Source organism: Mandrillus leucophaeus, unplaced genomic scaffold, assembly GCF_000951045.1.
Source record: "Mandrillus leucophaeus isolate KB7577 unplaced genomic scaffold, Mleu.le_1.0 Scaffold429, whole genome shotgun sequence".
Taxonomy (NCBI): domain Eukaryota; kingdom Metazoa; phylum Chordata; class Mammalia; order Primates; family Cercopithecidae; genus Mandrillus; species Mandrillus leucophaeus.
The window spans coordinates 2,444,347-2,460,088 of NW_012104576.1; the positions used below are offsets into that span (position 1 = coordinate 2,444,347).

At 36.8% G+C, this 15,742-nt stretch overlaps 1 protein-coding gene across 1 annotated transcript in view; it reads right to left on the reverse strand.

The window, feature by feature from the left end:
• LOC105549005 (uncharacterized protein C10orf68-like) overlaps nt 1-15,742 on the reverse strand; it is a 180,156-nt gene that overhangs the window by 81,475 nt on the left and 82,939 nt on the right. Inside the window, exon 7 of the mRNA XM_011993312.1 lies at nt 5,243-5,350. Coding sequence (XP_011848702.1) covers nt 5,243-5,350 — 108 coding nt within the window. The remainder of the gene's footprint in view (nt 1-5,242; nt 5,351-15,742) is intronic.

A 15,742-nucleotide genomic window follows, 5' to 3' on the forward strand; every position in this document is an offset into this window, starting at 1 on the left:
TGCCAGGCTTAATACCTGGGTGATGGGTTGATAGGTTCAGCTAATCACCATAACACACATTTACCTATGTAACAAACCTGCACATCCTGCACAGGTACCCTGGAACTTAAAAAAAAATAAAATAAAATTTCTTTTGTAATTTTTGTATTTTTATCAGAATACCTTCATTTTTATTGTGTAAAATACACATAATATAAAATTTATTATTTTAACCATTTTAAATGTATGATTAATTGTATTAACCACAATCACTTTGTTGTGCAACCATCACCACCATCTATCTTCAGAAAGTCTTCACCTTTCTAAACTAAAACTCTACTCATTAAGCACTAGCTCCCTATTAGCCTCTATTGCCAGGCCTTGGGAACCTCTGATCTACTTTCTGTCTACTTATTCTAGGAACCTCATATAAGTGGTACAATAAGATACAATATTTATCTTTTGTATTTGCCTTATTTCCTTATTATCATAATATTTCAAGATTCATTCACTTCGTAGCATGTTTCAGAACATGATTCATTTTTAAAGTGAGATAATATTTCAGTGTATGTATATACCATCTTTTGTTTCTGCATTCATTTGCTGATGGACATTGGGTTGTTTACAACTTTTGGCTAATGTGAATAATGCTGTTACAAACACTGATGCACAAGTACCTGTTTTCAATTCTTTTGGGTCTACACCTTGAAGTAAATAGATCATATGAGAACTCCATGTTGAACTTTTTGATAAACAACCAAACCGTTTTCCACAGCAGTGACACTGTTTTACATTCCCAGGAACAATTTACAAAAGTTCCTATTTATCTACATCCTTGCCAATGCTCCTTATTTTCTGTTTTTATAATGAGAGTCATCCTAATGGCTATGAAGTGATATCTTATTGTGATTTTCATTTGCATTTCTCTAACGGCTAATGATACTAAGTATCTTTTTTAGGGCAAATTAGCAATTTGTGTATCTCCTCTGGAAAAATGTCTATTCAAATCACTTGCCCATTTTTAAATGAAGTTGAGTTTTTTGTTAATTAATAAAACTTCCTTGTGTATTCTAGACATTAAGCCCTTATCAGATATGTGATTTGCAAATATTTTGTCCCACTCTCTGGGTTGTGCTTTCACTCTCTGATACTGTCTTTTGATGACAAAAGTTTTTAATTTTGATGAAGTCCAACTTATCTATTTTTTTCTTTTGTTGTCTGTGCTTTGGGAGTCATACCCCAAAAATAATTGCTAACTTCAACGTCATGAAGCCTTTTCCCTGTTTTTCCCTCAGAGATTTTATGGTTTTAGGTCTTATATGTAGGTATTTGGTCCATTTTAATTTCCGTATATAATGTAAGGTAAAGATTCAACTTCATTCTTTTGACGTGAATATCTGGTTTGTGGAAAAGACTGTATTTTTGTGGAAGCACTGTTTTTGGAAAAGACTGCCTTTTTCCCAGGAAATAGTATTGGCAACTTTGCTGAAAGTTATTTCACCATATAGCAAGGATTTAATTCCAGTCTCTCAATTCTCTACCATTGGTCTGCATGTCTGCTTTATGCCAGTATATCACTCTTTTGATTGCCGTAGCTTTATAGTAAGTTTTGAAATCAGGAAGTGTGAGACTTCCAAATTTATTATCCTTTTTCATAATTGTTTTGGATATGTGTAGTCCCTTGTATTCCTATGATTTTTAAGATAGGGTTTTCTATTTTGCAACAATAACCTCATAAGTGTTATGGGAATTTGATAAGAACTGCAGATTGCATTGAAGGTGTAGATCACTTTAGGTATTACTTTCATCTCAATAATATTGTCTTCTGGGCGGGCATGGTGGCTCATACCTGTAATCCCAGCACTTTGGGAGGCCGAGGCAGGTGAATCACTTGAGGTCAGGAGTTTGAGACCAGTCTGGACAACATTGAGACCAGTCTGGACAACATAGTGAAACCTCGTTTCTACTAAACATACAAAAATTAGCTGAGCGTGGTGGCATGTGCCCATAATCCCAGCTACCAGGGAGACTAAGTCAGGAGAATCGCTTGAACCTGGGAGGCAGAGGTTGCAGTGAGCCGAGATTGCGCCACTGCACAGCCTGGGCGACAGAGCAAGACTCAATCTCAAAAAAAAAAAAAAAAAAGTTGTCTTCTAATCCATGAACATGAGATATCTTTCCATTTATTTATATCTTCTTTATTGTTTTCAGCATTATATGGTAGTTTTCAGTATACAAGTCTTTTGCCTTCTTGGTTAAATTTACTCCGAAATATTTTGTTCTTTTGATGCCATTATAAATGGAACTTTTTTCTTAATTCTTTTTAGATAGCTCACTACCAGTGCATAGATATGTAACCAATTTTTGTGTGTTCATTTTGTATCCTGCAACTTTGCTAAATTTGTTTATTAGATCTAACAGTTGTTTCGTGGAATCATTAGGGTTTTCTTCATATAAGATAATGTCACCTCTTGGCAGATAATTTTATTTCTTCCTTTCCAGTTTGGATGTTATCTATCTATCATCTACCTATCTTCTATTCTAACTGGTCCAGATAGATTTTGAATACTATTTTGACTAGAAGTTATCTAAACAGGTGTCCTTGTATTGCTCCTGATCTTAAGGAAAACATTTTCAATCTTTCACCATTAAATGTCATGTCAGTTGTGGATTTTTTGTATTTGGCTTTTCATCATGATGTGGTAAGGCTCTATTCCTAGCTTGTTTACTGTTTTTACATGAAAGTCTATTGAATTTGGTCAAATGCTTTCTCTGCATCAACTGAGAGGATCCAGTGGGGTTTTTTGTTGTTAATTCTGCTACATGGTATATCACACTAATTGACTTTTGTCTATTGAATTATCCTTGCATTTGAGAAGTAAAACTCATAAATTCACATTGTAAATTTTTATATGCTGCTAAATTTTATTTGCTAATATTTTGTTGAGGATTTTGCATCATTATTCATAAGGGATATTGGTCTGTCATTTGCTTTCTTATAGCATTTCTGACTTTAGTATCAGGATAATGCTGTCCTCATAGAATGAGTTAGGAAGTATTCCCTCCTCTTCAGTTTTCTGAAAGAACTTGAGGATTAGTTTTAATTCTTCTTCAAATATTTGGTAATATTCACCCATAATGTCGTCTGGTCCTGGATTTTTCTTTGTTGGAAAATTTTAATTAGGATTCAGTATTCATCTTAATTAGGGGTCTATTTAGAGATTTCTTCATAAGTCAGTTCTGGTAGATTGTGTATTTCTATCAATTTGTTCATTTCCTTTAGGTTATCCAGTTTTTCGTGTACAGTTGTTCACAGTGTTGTCTTACAATGCTTTTTATTCTTTTAAAATTGGTTGTAATGTTCCCACTTTCTGTTTTGATTTTTAGCAATTTGAGTATTATTTTTCCATAGTCAATCTAGCTAAAGTTTTGTCATTTTTGTTCATCTAAAGTGCATCTTTTGTTAGCAGCATATAGTTGATCATTTAAAAAAAAATCCATTCGTAAATTTTTGCCTTTTGAATGAAGAGTTTTGTCAATTTACATTTAAAATAATTACTGATAAGGAAAGACATTTCTGCCATTTTGATACCTATTTTTTGTACGTTATACTTTTTGCCCTTCATTTCCTCTAATTCCATCTTTTTTGTGTTTAGTTGACTTTTTGTAGGGACATGTTTTGATTCCTTTCTCTTTTCTTCATGCATGCATCATAGATATTTTCTTTGTGATTACCAAGTAAATAATATATAACGTCTTAAAGTTATAATAATTTAATTTGAATTGATACCAACTCATCTTCAATCCATCCAAAAAGTATACTCTTATGCAGCACCCTCTAACTTATCCTTGTTATTAACATCACAAATCATGTCTTTATACATTGTGTGTCCATAACATAAATTTGTAATTATTTTTGTATATTTGTCTTTTGAGTATTATAGATACAAAGAATAGAGTTACAAGCCAAAATTATAATAATGATGGCTTTTATATTTGCCAATGGACTTATCTTTGCCAGAGATCTTTATTTCCTCATGTGGTTGAAGTTACTGTATAGCATTCTTTCATTTTAACCTGAAGAATTCCCTTTAGAAGGTTTTTTGTCTGTTTGTTTTTTTGACAGTGTCTTGTTCTGTCACCAGGCTGGAGTGCAGTGGCGTGATCTCAGCTCACTGAAACCTCCTCCTCCTAGGTTCAAGCAATTCCCCTGCCTCAGTCTCCCGAGTAACTGGGACTATAGGCATGTGTCACCACGCCAAGCTAATTTTTTATATTTTAGTAGAGACGATATTTCACCATTTTGGCCAGGATGGTCTTGATCTCCTGACCTCGTGATCCACCTGCCTCGGCCTCCCAGAGTGCTTGGATTACAGGGGTGAACCACCGTGCCCAGCCTAGAAGTTTTAATAGGGCAGGTCTACTATTAATGCCATGATTGCCAGGAGATTTTCATATTGGCTTTTGCTGGAGCACTCTTTTGACAGTTCCACAAAACTTTCTTACCATTTTGAAGATAGACTTTTCTTAATTAGGTATTCTCTTGGATGCTAAAAATCTGTGACTATTTTCTGGAGCTCTGACAAAGTTGGTTCTGATAGATTATTCTAATTTTTTTCAATGTTTCTGTCAGGGAATGAGAGTTTGGATGTTTTCAGTTTGCCATTTTGCTCATGTTTGCCTGTTGCCTTTAAGGAGTGATTTGAAAGCTACCAGAGAACACTTTGGTTATATCTTATTAGAAAATAGTCGCTTAACCACACTACCACTAGTTTCGCACATATTCTAGCTTCTTCCCCATTCTGACGATCTTTTTCACCATTTGATATTGCGAATTTAATAATAAGCACATCACAAGGCAGCCATATTGTCTATATGGTACTAGTTCCATTTGTCTTTCCATCTTGCTATACAAACGATGGTATAAGAAATGACAACTATGTCCTCAAGGAGCTGTTCATATAGCATCTAGTTTATGTTATGAAAATTCACAGTAGTGGAAAGCCTATATGTATTTTGTTTCATGAGTAGGTAAAGGGAAATATATGAAACATTACAAAATTAATGTTGTCTAGTGGAGTAAAAACACGTAATTTAAATATACACTTAATTGACATGTAGATAGATTGAGTAGAATGAACTTATTAAGTTGAGAAAGACTACTCCTTCTTTGAATTTCCTGTTTTTTAACAGAACTATACAGTTGAAATATTTTAATTCTTAGATTGTGTTCTACTGTATCCAAAAATAAATCTGTACTTACCGACCACTTTGTTTAAATCCAATCGAATTATTAGGTCGCTAATTGATGGGTACACTGCTGGAAGATTTTCTGCTGTATTTGGAAGTTCTGAGGCTGCTTCATTTGTAACTGTAAGAATAACAGATTGACAAAGTCATTGATTTAAAAAACTAACATTTTGTGAAACACCTAGGAATGCATGTAACCAAGAAGGTGAAAGATCTCTACAAGGAGAACTGCAAAAACACTGCTGAAAGAAATCAGAAATGGCACAAATAAATGAAAAAACAGTCCCTGCTCATGGATTGAGAGAATCAATGTCATTAAATGGCCATACTGTCCAAAGCAATTTACTGGTTCAATGGAGTCCTATCAAACTACCAATGTCATTTTTAACAGAATTAGGAGAAGCTATTCTAAAATTCATGTGAAGCAAAAAAAGAAGCCTAATAGCCAAAGCCATCCTAAGCAAAAAGAACAAAGCTGAAGGCATCATACTACCTGACTTGAAACTATTTTACAGGGCTACGGTAACCAAAAGAGCATTGTACTGGTACGAAAACAGGCACATAGACCAACAGAACAGAGTAGAGAACCCAGAAATAAAGTCACATACCTACAATCATCTGATCTTCGAGAAACCCAGAAAAAATAAGCAGTAGGGACTCCCTACTCAATAAATGATGCTGGGATAGCTGGCAAGCCATATGCAGAAGAACGAAATTGGACCCCTGCTTTTTACCATATACAAAATTTGATCAAGAAGGATTAAAGATTTAAATGTAAGACTTCAAACTATAACAATCCTAGAAGAAAACCTAGTAAATACCCTTCTCAATATCAGCCTTGGCAAAGAATGTATGGCTATGTCTTCAAAAGCAATTGCAACAAAAACAGAAATTGACAAATGGGATCTAGTTAAACTAAAAATCTTTTGCACAGCAAAAGGAACTACCAACAGAGCAGACAACCTACAGAATAAAAGAAAAATATTCATGAACTATGCATCTAACAAAGGTCTAGAATCTATAAGGAACTTAAACCAACAAGCAAAAAACAAATAACTCCACTATAAAGTGGGGCAAAGGACATAAACAGAAACGTCTCAAAAGAAGATATACGAGTGGCCAAGAAACATATGAACAAATGCTCCACACCACAAATCATCAGAGAAATGCAATTTAAAACCACAATGAGATACCATCTCACACCAGTCAGAATGCCTATTTTTATTATTTTGAGACGGAGTCTCACTCTGTCACCCAGGCTGGAGTGCAGTGGCACGATCTTGGCTCACTGCAACCTCCACCTCCAGGTTCAAGTGATTCTCCTGTCTCAGCCTCTGGAGTAGCTGGGATTACAGGCACACGCCACCTCGCCCGGCTAGATTTTTTGTGTGTTCTTTTTTAGTAGAGACAGGATTTCACCTTTGGCCTGGCTGGTTTTGAACTCCTGACCTCAAGTGATCCACCCACCTTGGCCTCCCAAAGTGCTGGGATTACAGGTATGAGCCACCACACCTGGCTCAGAATGGCTATTACTAAAAAATAAAACATAAAAACAGATAGCAAGTCTGTGGAGAAAAGGGGACACGTATACACTGTTGGTGGGAATGTAAACTAGTCTAAACACTTGGAGAGCAGTTTGGAAATTTCTCAAAGAAAGAGTTGAAATATCATTTGACTCAGCAATCCATTCCTGGCTATATACCCAAAGGAAAATAAATTGTTCTACCAAATGGACACATGCATCCATACGTTCACCACAGTGCCATTCATAATAGCAAAGACACAGAATCAACAGTAGGTGCTCATCAATGGTGAACTGGATATAGAAAATGTTGTACATATATACCATGGAATAATATATAACCATTAAAAAGAACAAAATCATGTCTCCGGCTGCAACATGGATGCAGCTGGAGGCCATTATCCTGAGGGGCTAATGCAGAAACAGAAAACCAAATACTGCATCTCTTCCCTTATATGTGGGAGATAAACATTGGGTACACATGGACATAAAGATGGGAACCATAGACACTGTGGAATACTAAAAGGGGGAGGAAGCAGGAGTAAAATGATCTCTTGGGTATTATGCTACCTGGGTGACGCATTCAGTCATACCCCAGACTTCAGCATCACACAATACACTTTTGTAACAAATCTGCATGTGTACCAGCTGCTTCTAAGATAGAAGCTGAAAAAGTAAAAAAAGTACATACAGTAAAAAACAACAAAAACCCTAACATTTTGTTCGAGGCAGAAGTATAGTACATAGTACTAATTAGAGATATTTTACCTCCCAGTCATCTAATCATCTAACCTTATTCACTTTGCAATTTAACATGCTAATTATTCAATTGGATACAAATATGTTAAATAATTTCAAATTCATACAAAATAGCTACTATATGCCACCTTTTATACTAAGTACTTTTGAAGTATTATCTCATTTAATCATTATAATAATTGAAGAAAATAAGTATTTTATCTCCATTTAACAGATGACGGAAATAGAACTTATTGATATTATGCATATTGTGGAAGGCCACATAGTTATTAAATATAAAAGCCTGGAATGAATTGATTCTTTTAGTTTCCGAAATCTGTTCTCCAACTAATAAACTCAAATATCTACTGAGACTGAGTATGTAATATGAGTGTAATGAGCCTGGTGATGACAGGGATGGCATAAAGAGCAAGGTGAAATGGAGAGTACCTGTTTTATTTAAAAAAAAAAAAAACACCATTATTCTTACCACTACAAATGCATGACAGATATTCTCAGGTGTTCTAAATTCCCCAAAGAAGCTAGAAATCTAGATATTTACAATAATTTTCAAAATTTCAAAATATTTGCAGATAGTTTAAGACTTCTATATTCATGTTTGAAGGACAAATCTTCAGCTAGTACTACAAGAAAATTATCTGTCTTTAGAAAAGGATTAATTCTAATATATGGGTGCAATTTAAGGGCCAATAACTGGTATATTTCCTTGGAAAATATGATCATTTACCCACCAATGTATCTCTCTCTGATCTAGGACGATGGAAAAGTAATTTTGGATTACATAGTATATATGTTTATTCCTCACCAGATCACTTTGGAGATCTAGAGCATTATGGTTTTTTTCTAAAAACAGATGGTTACTATAAGTATTTAAACTATGTTCTTAGTAATCTCCAAAGTACTCAAAGTCAGAAACTCATATCGTAATCTTACAAAATCTCTGGTTATTTTCTATTTTTAAATCCTTAAGAAGATGACAGAATAAAGCTCCCCTTTGCCCTCATTTTTCCTATAAAACCCCCAGAAACAAAAGAAAAAAAGTAAGAATATTTCCATAGCCCCCTGATACTAAAAGTACTGTCATGAAATCTGGCACAAGGCTTTGAAGAATGCTAAGAGATAATAGTCATGCTGTCTTGAACCTATAACAGTACACAGGTTTTCCTCCAAAGTGTCATCACTGAAAGGCATGCCTAATATGCCTTTATAGTGGTAATCATATTTAGGGTGCTAAGAAAGAAGAGTTGAAGAAGAAACTACACTGATGGACCATTTCTATTGCTTGAAACAGAGATTCCTAATAGAAGTTAGGGATGCTGACAGTAAAAACAGCTAAAAATAGAGGGAGGAAGATAGTGCCAAACTGCAACAGACAAAAGACACATGTGTGAGTTGCAATAGCTTCTTTAACAACAGCAAAAAAAGATTTAATAATATGACACCAAGCCTGGACAGAATCTATCAATTTTCCCACAAAATCTCGTCCTCCATCAATCTACCCCACATATACATTCCACTAATCACTTTACTATTTAGAAGGTCCCATTCAAAAATTAATAATAATCCAACCAGCATGAGAAGCAAGCACAGAAACTGCAACAATCACAAAGAAACCTAAAAGATAAATAACCAGGAAAATCACAGAGTGATGTAAGTAAGATGGCAGAATAGAAGATCTCCCAGCATCGCTTCCCCTGGAAAAAAAAATACAACTAGAAATTATTCAAAGACAAGAATACTACCCTGAATTCACCAAAATTCAAGGGAGAAGTGGAGAAACTTCTAGGAGACACAGAATTAAGAAAACCTGATACTGGTAAGATGAATAATCACTTTAAAGCAGACCTAACACCACTCACAGAATTTCCCTAGACACATGGTTCCCAGGGTGGGAGGAGGAAATTGGAGGTGAATGTTCAATCTCCCAGCTGGTTATAGAATCTTCACAGGAAGCTCACTCCAGTCCTGTCTCATGGAACATTTAAATTGCTGGGAGGACTGAACCACCTGGGATGAACTGTGGTCAAAAAGGGAAGGTTCTAATTACATTGACTGGCATGTGAATTTTTGTGGGTGTTCTGTGCTCCAATTAGTGAAGATATCACATTGAGTAAAGTGGATGGCCCACAATCCTGAAGAAGACACAATACACAGGAAGGACCAAATTCCTGGCTGGATCTCCCACAAAGTCCACATATTCATGTGAAGCCTTCTCCTGACCTGGAAACATCTACATGTTTGGCATTTAAGTTCTGGTGCTCACTTAAAAATACAAACTATTTCTATTAATAGTTTTTGTAACTGAAGAACAATGGCAGGGCAGCAACATAGTTCTGGAGCAGTGTTGAAGTTACAGGGCTCACTATAAGTCTTCTACAGACTGGAAGACAACAGGGCAGTGATTTATTTCCAGTGCACCATTTAATTTCCAGTTCTCACTATAAGTCTTGCCCAGACTGAGAAGCAAGAGCAGACCAGTGATTAAGTTCTAATATTAAGCAGTAAAGGCCTAACACTGTCAAAAACACCTGCAAAAGCTCAATGTGCAGACATCAACATAAAAATGCAAGACTTGTGAAAACTCAGGAAAATATGACACCACCAAAAAAGAGCAAAAAACCTTCAGTAATGGATTCAGAAAAACTGAAGATCTATAAAATGATTGACAAATAATTCAGAATAATCTTATTTTAAAGGTTAAAGGAATTACAAAAAAATACAGATAGAAAACTAAATGAAACTTGGAAAAAAATTCAGGAACAAAATTAGAAATTTAACCAAGAAATAGAAACAATTTTTTAAGACCAAAGAGAAACTCTCAAAATAAAGAATATATAAATTGAACTAAAAAATTCAAAGAAAGCGCCCCTACAGTCATGGCTGCCGCCGTTGCTGCTGCCGGTGCCCAGGAACCCCATTCCCCGGAAGAATTGCTCCTGAAAGGCGACGCGGAGAAGCCTGAGGAGGAGCTGGAGGAGGACGACGATGAGGAGCTAGATGAGACCCTGTCGGAGAGACTATGGGGCCTGACGGAGATGTTTCCGGAGAGGGTCCGGTCCGCGGCCGGAGCCACTTTTGATCTTTCCCTCTTTGTGGCTCAAAAAATGTACAGGTTTTCCAGGGCAGCCTTGTGGATTGGGACCACTTCCTTTATGATCCTGGTTCTTCCCATTGTCTTTGAGACTGAGAAGTTACTGCTGTTTGAGCTGTCTCGGTGGGATAAGTTTGAAATTCAAGTGTTTGAACTGCTGATTATTTGGATTTTTTTTTTTTAACTTTGGCACATTGATCTATCGAAACCTAGTGGGGAGAATTCTCCCCACATTGTCTCATGAGAAGACTCAACTTGCAACTGTGCCCTCCACACTATCCTTACTTCTGTCTTCACTCTGATACCAGAGTGCAGCCATGCAGATGGTTATTCCAGCTCTGGCCACCCCACTCCTTTCACCAAATTGCTCCTAACTGGAAGATGTCACTTTCCCCTTGTGGGCAGGAACCGATGCCAGTGGGAGGGATGTGCCCCTGACCATTAACGACTGCCTTTTATATTTTTAAATTTTTTTTTTTTTAAAGAATGGAGCTGTTGGGGAGGGACATGCATGCAATGTGAAAGACAAAATGCATTACACCTGTAGTGTAAAGTGGCCACTATGAATCCCTAGGTATGAGAGGAGGGAGACTGGCTGCAGCTTCAGCCACAGAATGGGGACTGGAAGACAGATCAGGAGTTCATTTCCCCTGCACAGTTTGGTTGTTAGACCTGTGTGTGTGTTTAAAAAAACAGAAGTCAGTGCTCACTTTTTGTATTTAAATATTAAAAACGATTCCAACTGAAAAAAAAATTCAAAGAAAGCTTAACAGCAGATTTAAACAGGAAAAAAAAATCAGTGAACTCAAAGACAGAACATATGAAATTATACAATTAGAGGAGCAAAAAGAAAAGTGAATAAAAAACAATGAAGAAGGCCTATCAGAACTATGAGACAACATCAAATAAGCTAACCTCAGCATAATAGGAGTTGCTAAATGACAGAAGAGAGAAAAAGGCCTAGCAATCATATTTAAGGAAATAATGACTGAAATTATCCCAAACATGGAGACAGAAAACAGCATCCAGGTATAGGAAGCTCAGGTCACCAGTCAAATTCAAGCCAAAATGTCATCATCAAGCCACATCATAATCCAATTAACAAGTTAAGGACAGAATATTAAAAGTAGCAAGAGAAAAGAAACATATCAAAATTAATGAAGTCTTAATACAACTTTCAGTTGATTTCTCAGCAGAAACCCTGGAGATCGGGAGAAGATGGGATAATGAGATTGACACTGTGAACTTTTTTTTCAAGAAGTGATGCCGAACATGAACAGGAAAACCAAAGGAATCTATGGACCCTTTGAAGGAAACAAAAGGCTGCAGCCCACACTGTGAGTCAGGTGAAGGGCTCCAAGTCCCCAGAATGTAAGAGGTGGGAAGTTTGCCTCTGGCATACACACCCCCACCAGGGATCCTCAAAGTTCACCTCACCAGGGAAGGCCCTAATCTCACCCAGTGCAGGAACTGACTTGGGGAGGGTAATGGAATATAAAAGTAGGAGCAGCAGTGGGAAGATCCTTGCATGCACTCCCAGATTCCAGTGCAGACCAAGAGCAGCCATTCCTTACTGATCTTAACAGGGGACCCTGCAGAGGATAGCCAAAAAGTTCAGCTGTTGGTCACAGGTTGAAAGAAGCTCCCAACAGAGTTTCACAATATAAGACAAACTCTCTTGGCTAGGGCCATGGTTGGGGAGAGTGAAAAGCAGACTTTGAGTACAGGAGTCCTGAGTGTAGTAGCTGTGGATGCAGGAGCTGGGTGTCTGGCTTTGCTGTAAACAGGGAGGAGTGTGGCCTGTAAGCCATGGTTGCGATTTCCCTGGGGAAAGCTTATGACTCCCAGTAGCTGTGAGTTCTGATTATAGACTGACTGGAACTCAGCTTTCTGCTGCCAGTGGAACACTGTGGGAGTGGATCTGCCTCACCAAATGAGTGGGAACTATGTGGGGCTTACCACTGCCTGCTACTCCCCACTCCCTACACAAACTCTTCTACATAGCAGAGGCAGCAATGCTCCCCATGGCACATACAACCCAGTGGCCTGAGACCCACTCCCATCCCCCAACACCCACTGGGGTTGCTGCTTGCCCTGCACAGGGAGACTCAGAGTACAAACCCAGCAGACCCAGTTTCCACCTGGCTTTGCCCTCTCACCTACCCTGGCTTAACACAAAGGATAGAATCTCTTGAAGCCTACATGGCCCTGCCCATTGCCCTATGAAACCAGAGTACCTCACCCTGGACAACATAAGGCAAACAGAAATCCCACTGCTATTCTCACAGTTGGAAGCGCTGCCATCTGGCTGGAGGCCAACCAACACAATCCACTACAGTATCTCCTGGTAGAATAGCACTGCACCCAGGAAGGAGAAAATAGCTGCATGATCTCAGCTATCACTACTGCCTGCACCACTCTGCTACCAGGAGGGCCTTATTCTGTCTGTGGGACCAGTTCATTACTACTCTTAACTGGTGTTCAAAAAAGCCAACACACTGAGGCTACCAATAACCAAGAACTTTCACAGAGTCTATGTCACTCTCCTGTCATCCCCATTAAAGCTGGTGCTGGTATCCACTGCTGGAAAACTTGAGGACAGGTCACATCACCTTGCAGACATGCCCCAACAGCACCCTGGAATGTGGCAACTTCACTGGGCAGTTAGAAAGAATTCTAAAAGCAGTAAGACAAAAGCATCAGGTAACCTAAAAAGAAAAAAACTATCAGACTAACAGCAGATTTCTCAGCAGTAACTATATTAGTCATATTAGATTGGGGAACACTCTTCAGCCTCCTTAAACAGAAAAAACTGTCAGCCAAGAATATCATATCCTGCAAAAGTAAGTTTCAACCTCCTTAAAACAGAATAACTGTCAGCCAAGAATTTTGTATCCTGCAAAACTAAGTTTTACAAATAAAGAAGAAATAAAGTCATTTTCAGACAAACGCTGAGGAAATTTGTCACTACCAAAGCAGCACTACAAGAAATACTAAAAGAATTCTAAACCTTGAAACAAAAGCCCAATATGCACCAAAATATAATTTCTTGAAAGCTTAAAACTCACAGGGCCTATAAAATAAAAACACAGTTAAAAAAATTAGGTAACAATTAACATGATGAAGAAAACAGTACCTCACATCTTAATATTAACATTGAATGTAAATGGCCTAAATGATCCACTGAAAATATTCACAATGGCAGAATGGATAAAAAAAATCACAACCCAAATCTCTGCTGTATTCAATAGACTCACCTAACACAGAAGGATTCATATAAACTCAAGGAAAAGGGATTAAAAAGGTATTGCACACAACTGGAAACCAAAAGTGAGCAAGAGTAGCTATTCTTATATCAGACAAAATACTTCAAAGCAACAACCATAAAAAGAAAAAAGACAACGATGGTCACTATATAGTGATAAAAAGATCAATTCAACAAGCAGATATTACAATCCTAAATTTATATGTACCAAACACTGGAGCTCGTAGAGTCATAAAACTATTACTACTACACGTAAGAAATAAGATAGCAAAACAGTAACAGTGGGACTTCAATAGACCACTGATAATACTCAAAAGATTTTGAGACAAAAAGTTAACAGAGAAACAATAGACTTAAATGACATGCTAGAACAAATAAACTTAATGGGTGTCTATAGTAAATTCTACCCAAGATCTTCAGAATACACATTCTTCTCATCAGCACATGGAACATTCTCCAAGACAGATCATATAATAGGCCACAAAACAAATCTTGATAAATTTTATAAAATAAAAATCTTATCAAGTATCTTCTCAGACCAAAAAGAATAAAACTAGAAATCAATTCCAAGAGGAATTCTTGAAACTATACAAATACATGGAAATTAAACAACATGCTCCTGAATGATATTTGGGTCAATAATGAAATTAAGATGGAAATTTAAAAATTGTCTGAAACAAGTGAAAATGGAGATACAATATACCAAAACCTCTTGAATACAGCAAAAACAGTGCTAAGACAGAAGTTTTTAACGTTAAATACCTACATCAAATAAAAATAAATATCACAAGTTAACAACCCAACTTTGCTCCTGAAGGATGTAGAAACACAAGAACAAACCAAACCTAAAACTAGCAGAAGGAAAAAAAATAACAAGGATAAGAGCAGAACTAAATGAACTGAGACTTAAAAATAATACAATGTAAATTAGTTCAACCAGTCTGGAAGACAGGGTGGTGATTCCTCAAGGATGTAGAACCAGAAATACCATTTGATCCAGCAATCCCATTACTGGGTACATAGCCAAAGGATTATAAATCATTCTACTGTAAAGACACATGCACATGTATGTTTACTGCAGCACTGTTCACAATAGCAAAGACTAGGAACAAACCCAAATGCCCATCAATGATAGACCAGATAAAATAAAATGTGGCACATATATACCATGGAATACTATGCAGCCATAAAAAGGATGAGTTCATGTCCTTTGCAGGTACATGGATGAAGCTGGAAACCATCATTCTCAGCAAACTAACATAAGAGTAGAAAACCAAACACTGCATGTTCTCATCATAAGTGGGAGTTGAACAATGAGAAAACATGGACACAGGGAGGGGAACATCACACACTGGGACCTGCTGAGGACTGGGGGGCTCAGGGAGGGAAATCATTAGGGAAATAGTAATGTAGATGACGGGTTGATGGGTGTAGCAAACCACCATGGCACATGTATACCTGTGTAACAAACCTGCACATTCTGCACATGTATCCCAGAACTTGAAGTATAATTTCAAAAAGAAATAATAATAATACAATGGATCAACAAAATGAAAACTCGGTTCCCTGAAAAGAGTTTTAAAAATTGATATATCACTATCTAGATTAACCAAGAAAAAAAATCCAAGTAAACATAATCAGATATGAAAAAGGAGACATAAGAACTGATACCACAGAAATTTAAAAAGATTATCAGAGTACATGAATAACTATACACTCAAAAAGAGAAAAACCTAGAGGAAATGGATAAATTTCTGGAAACATACAACTTTCCACGATTGAACCAGGAAGAAACAGAAATCCTGAACAGACCAATAAGGAGTAGTAAGATTGAACTAGTAATAAAAATCTCCCAATTTAAAAAAAAAAAAAAAAA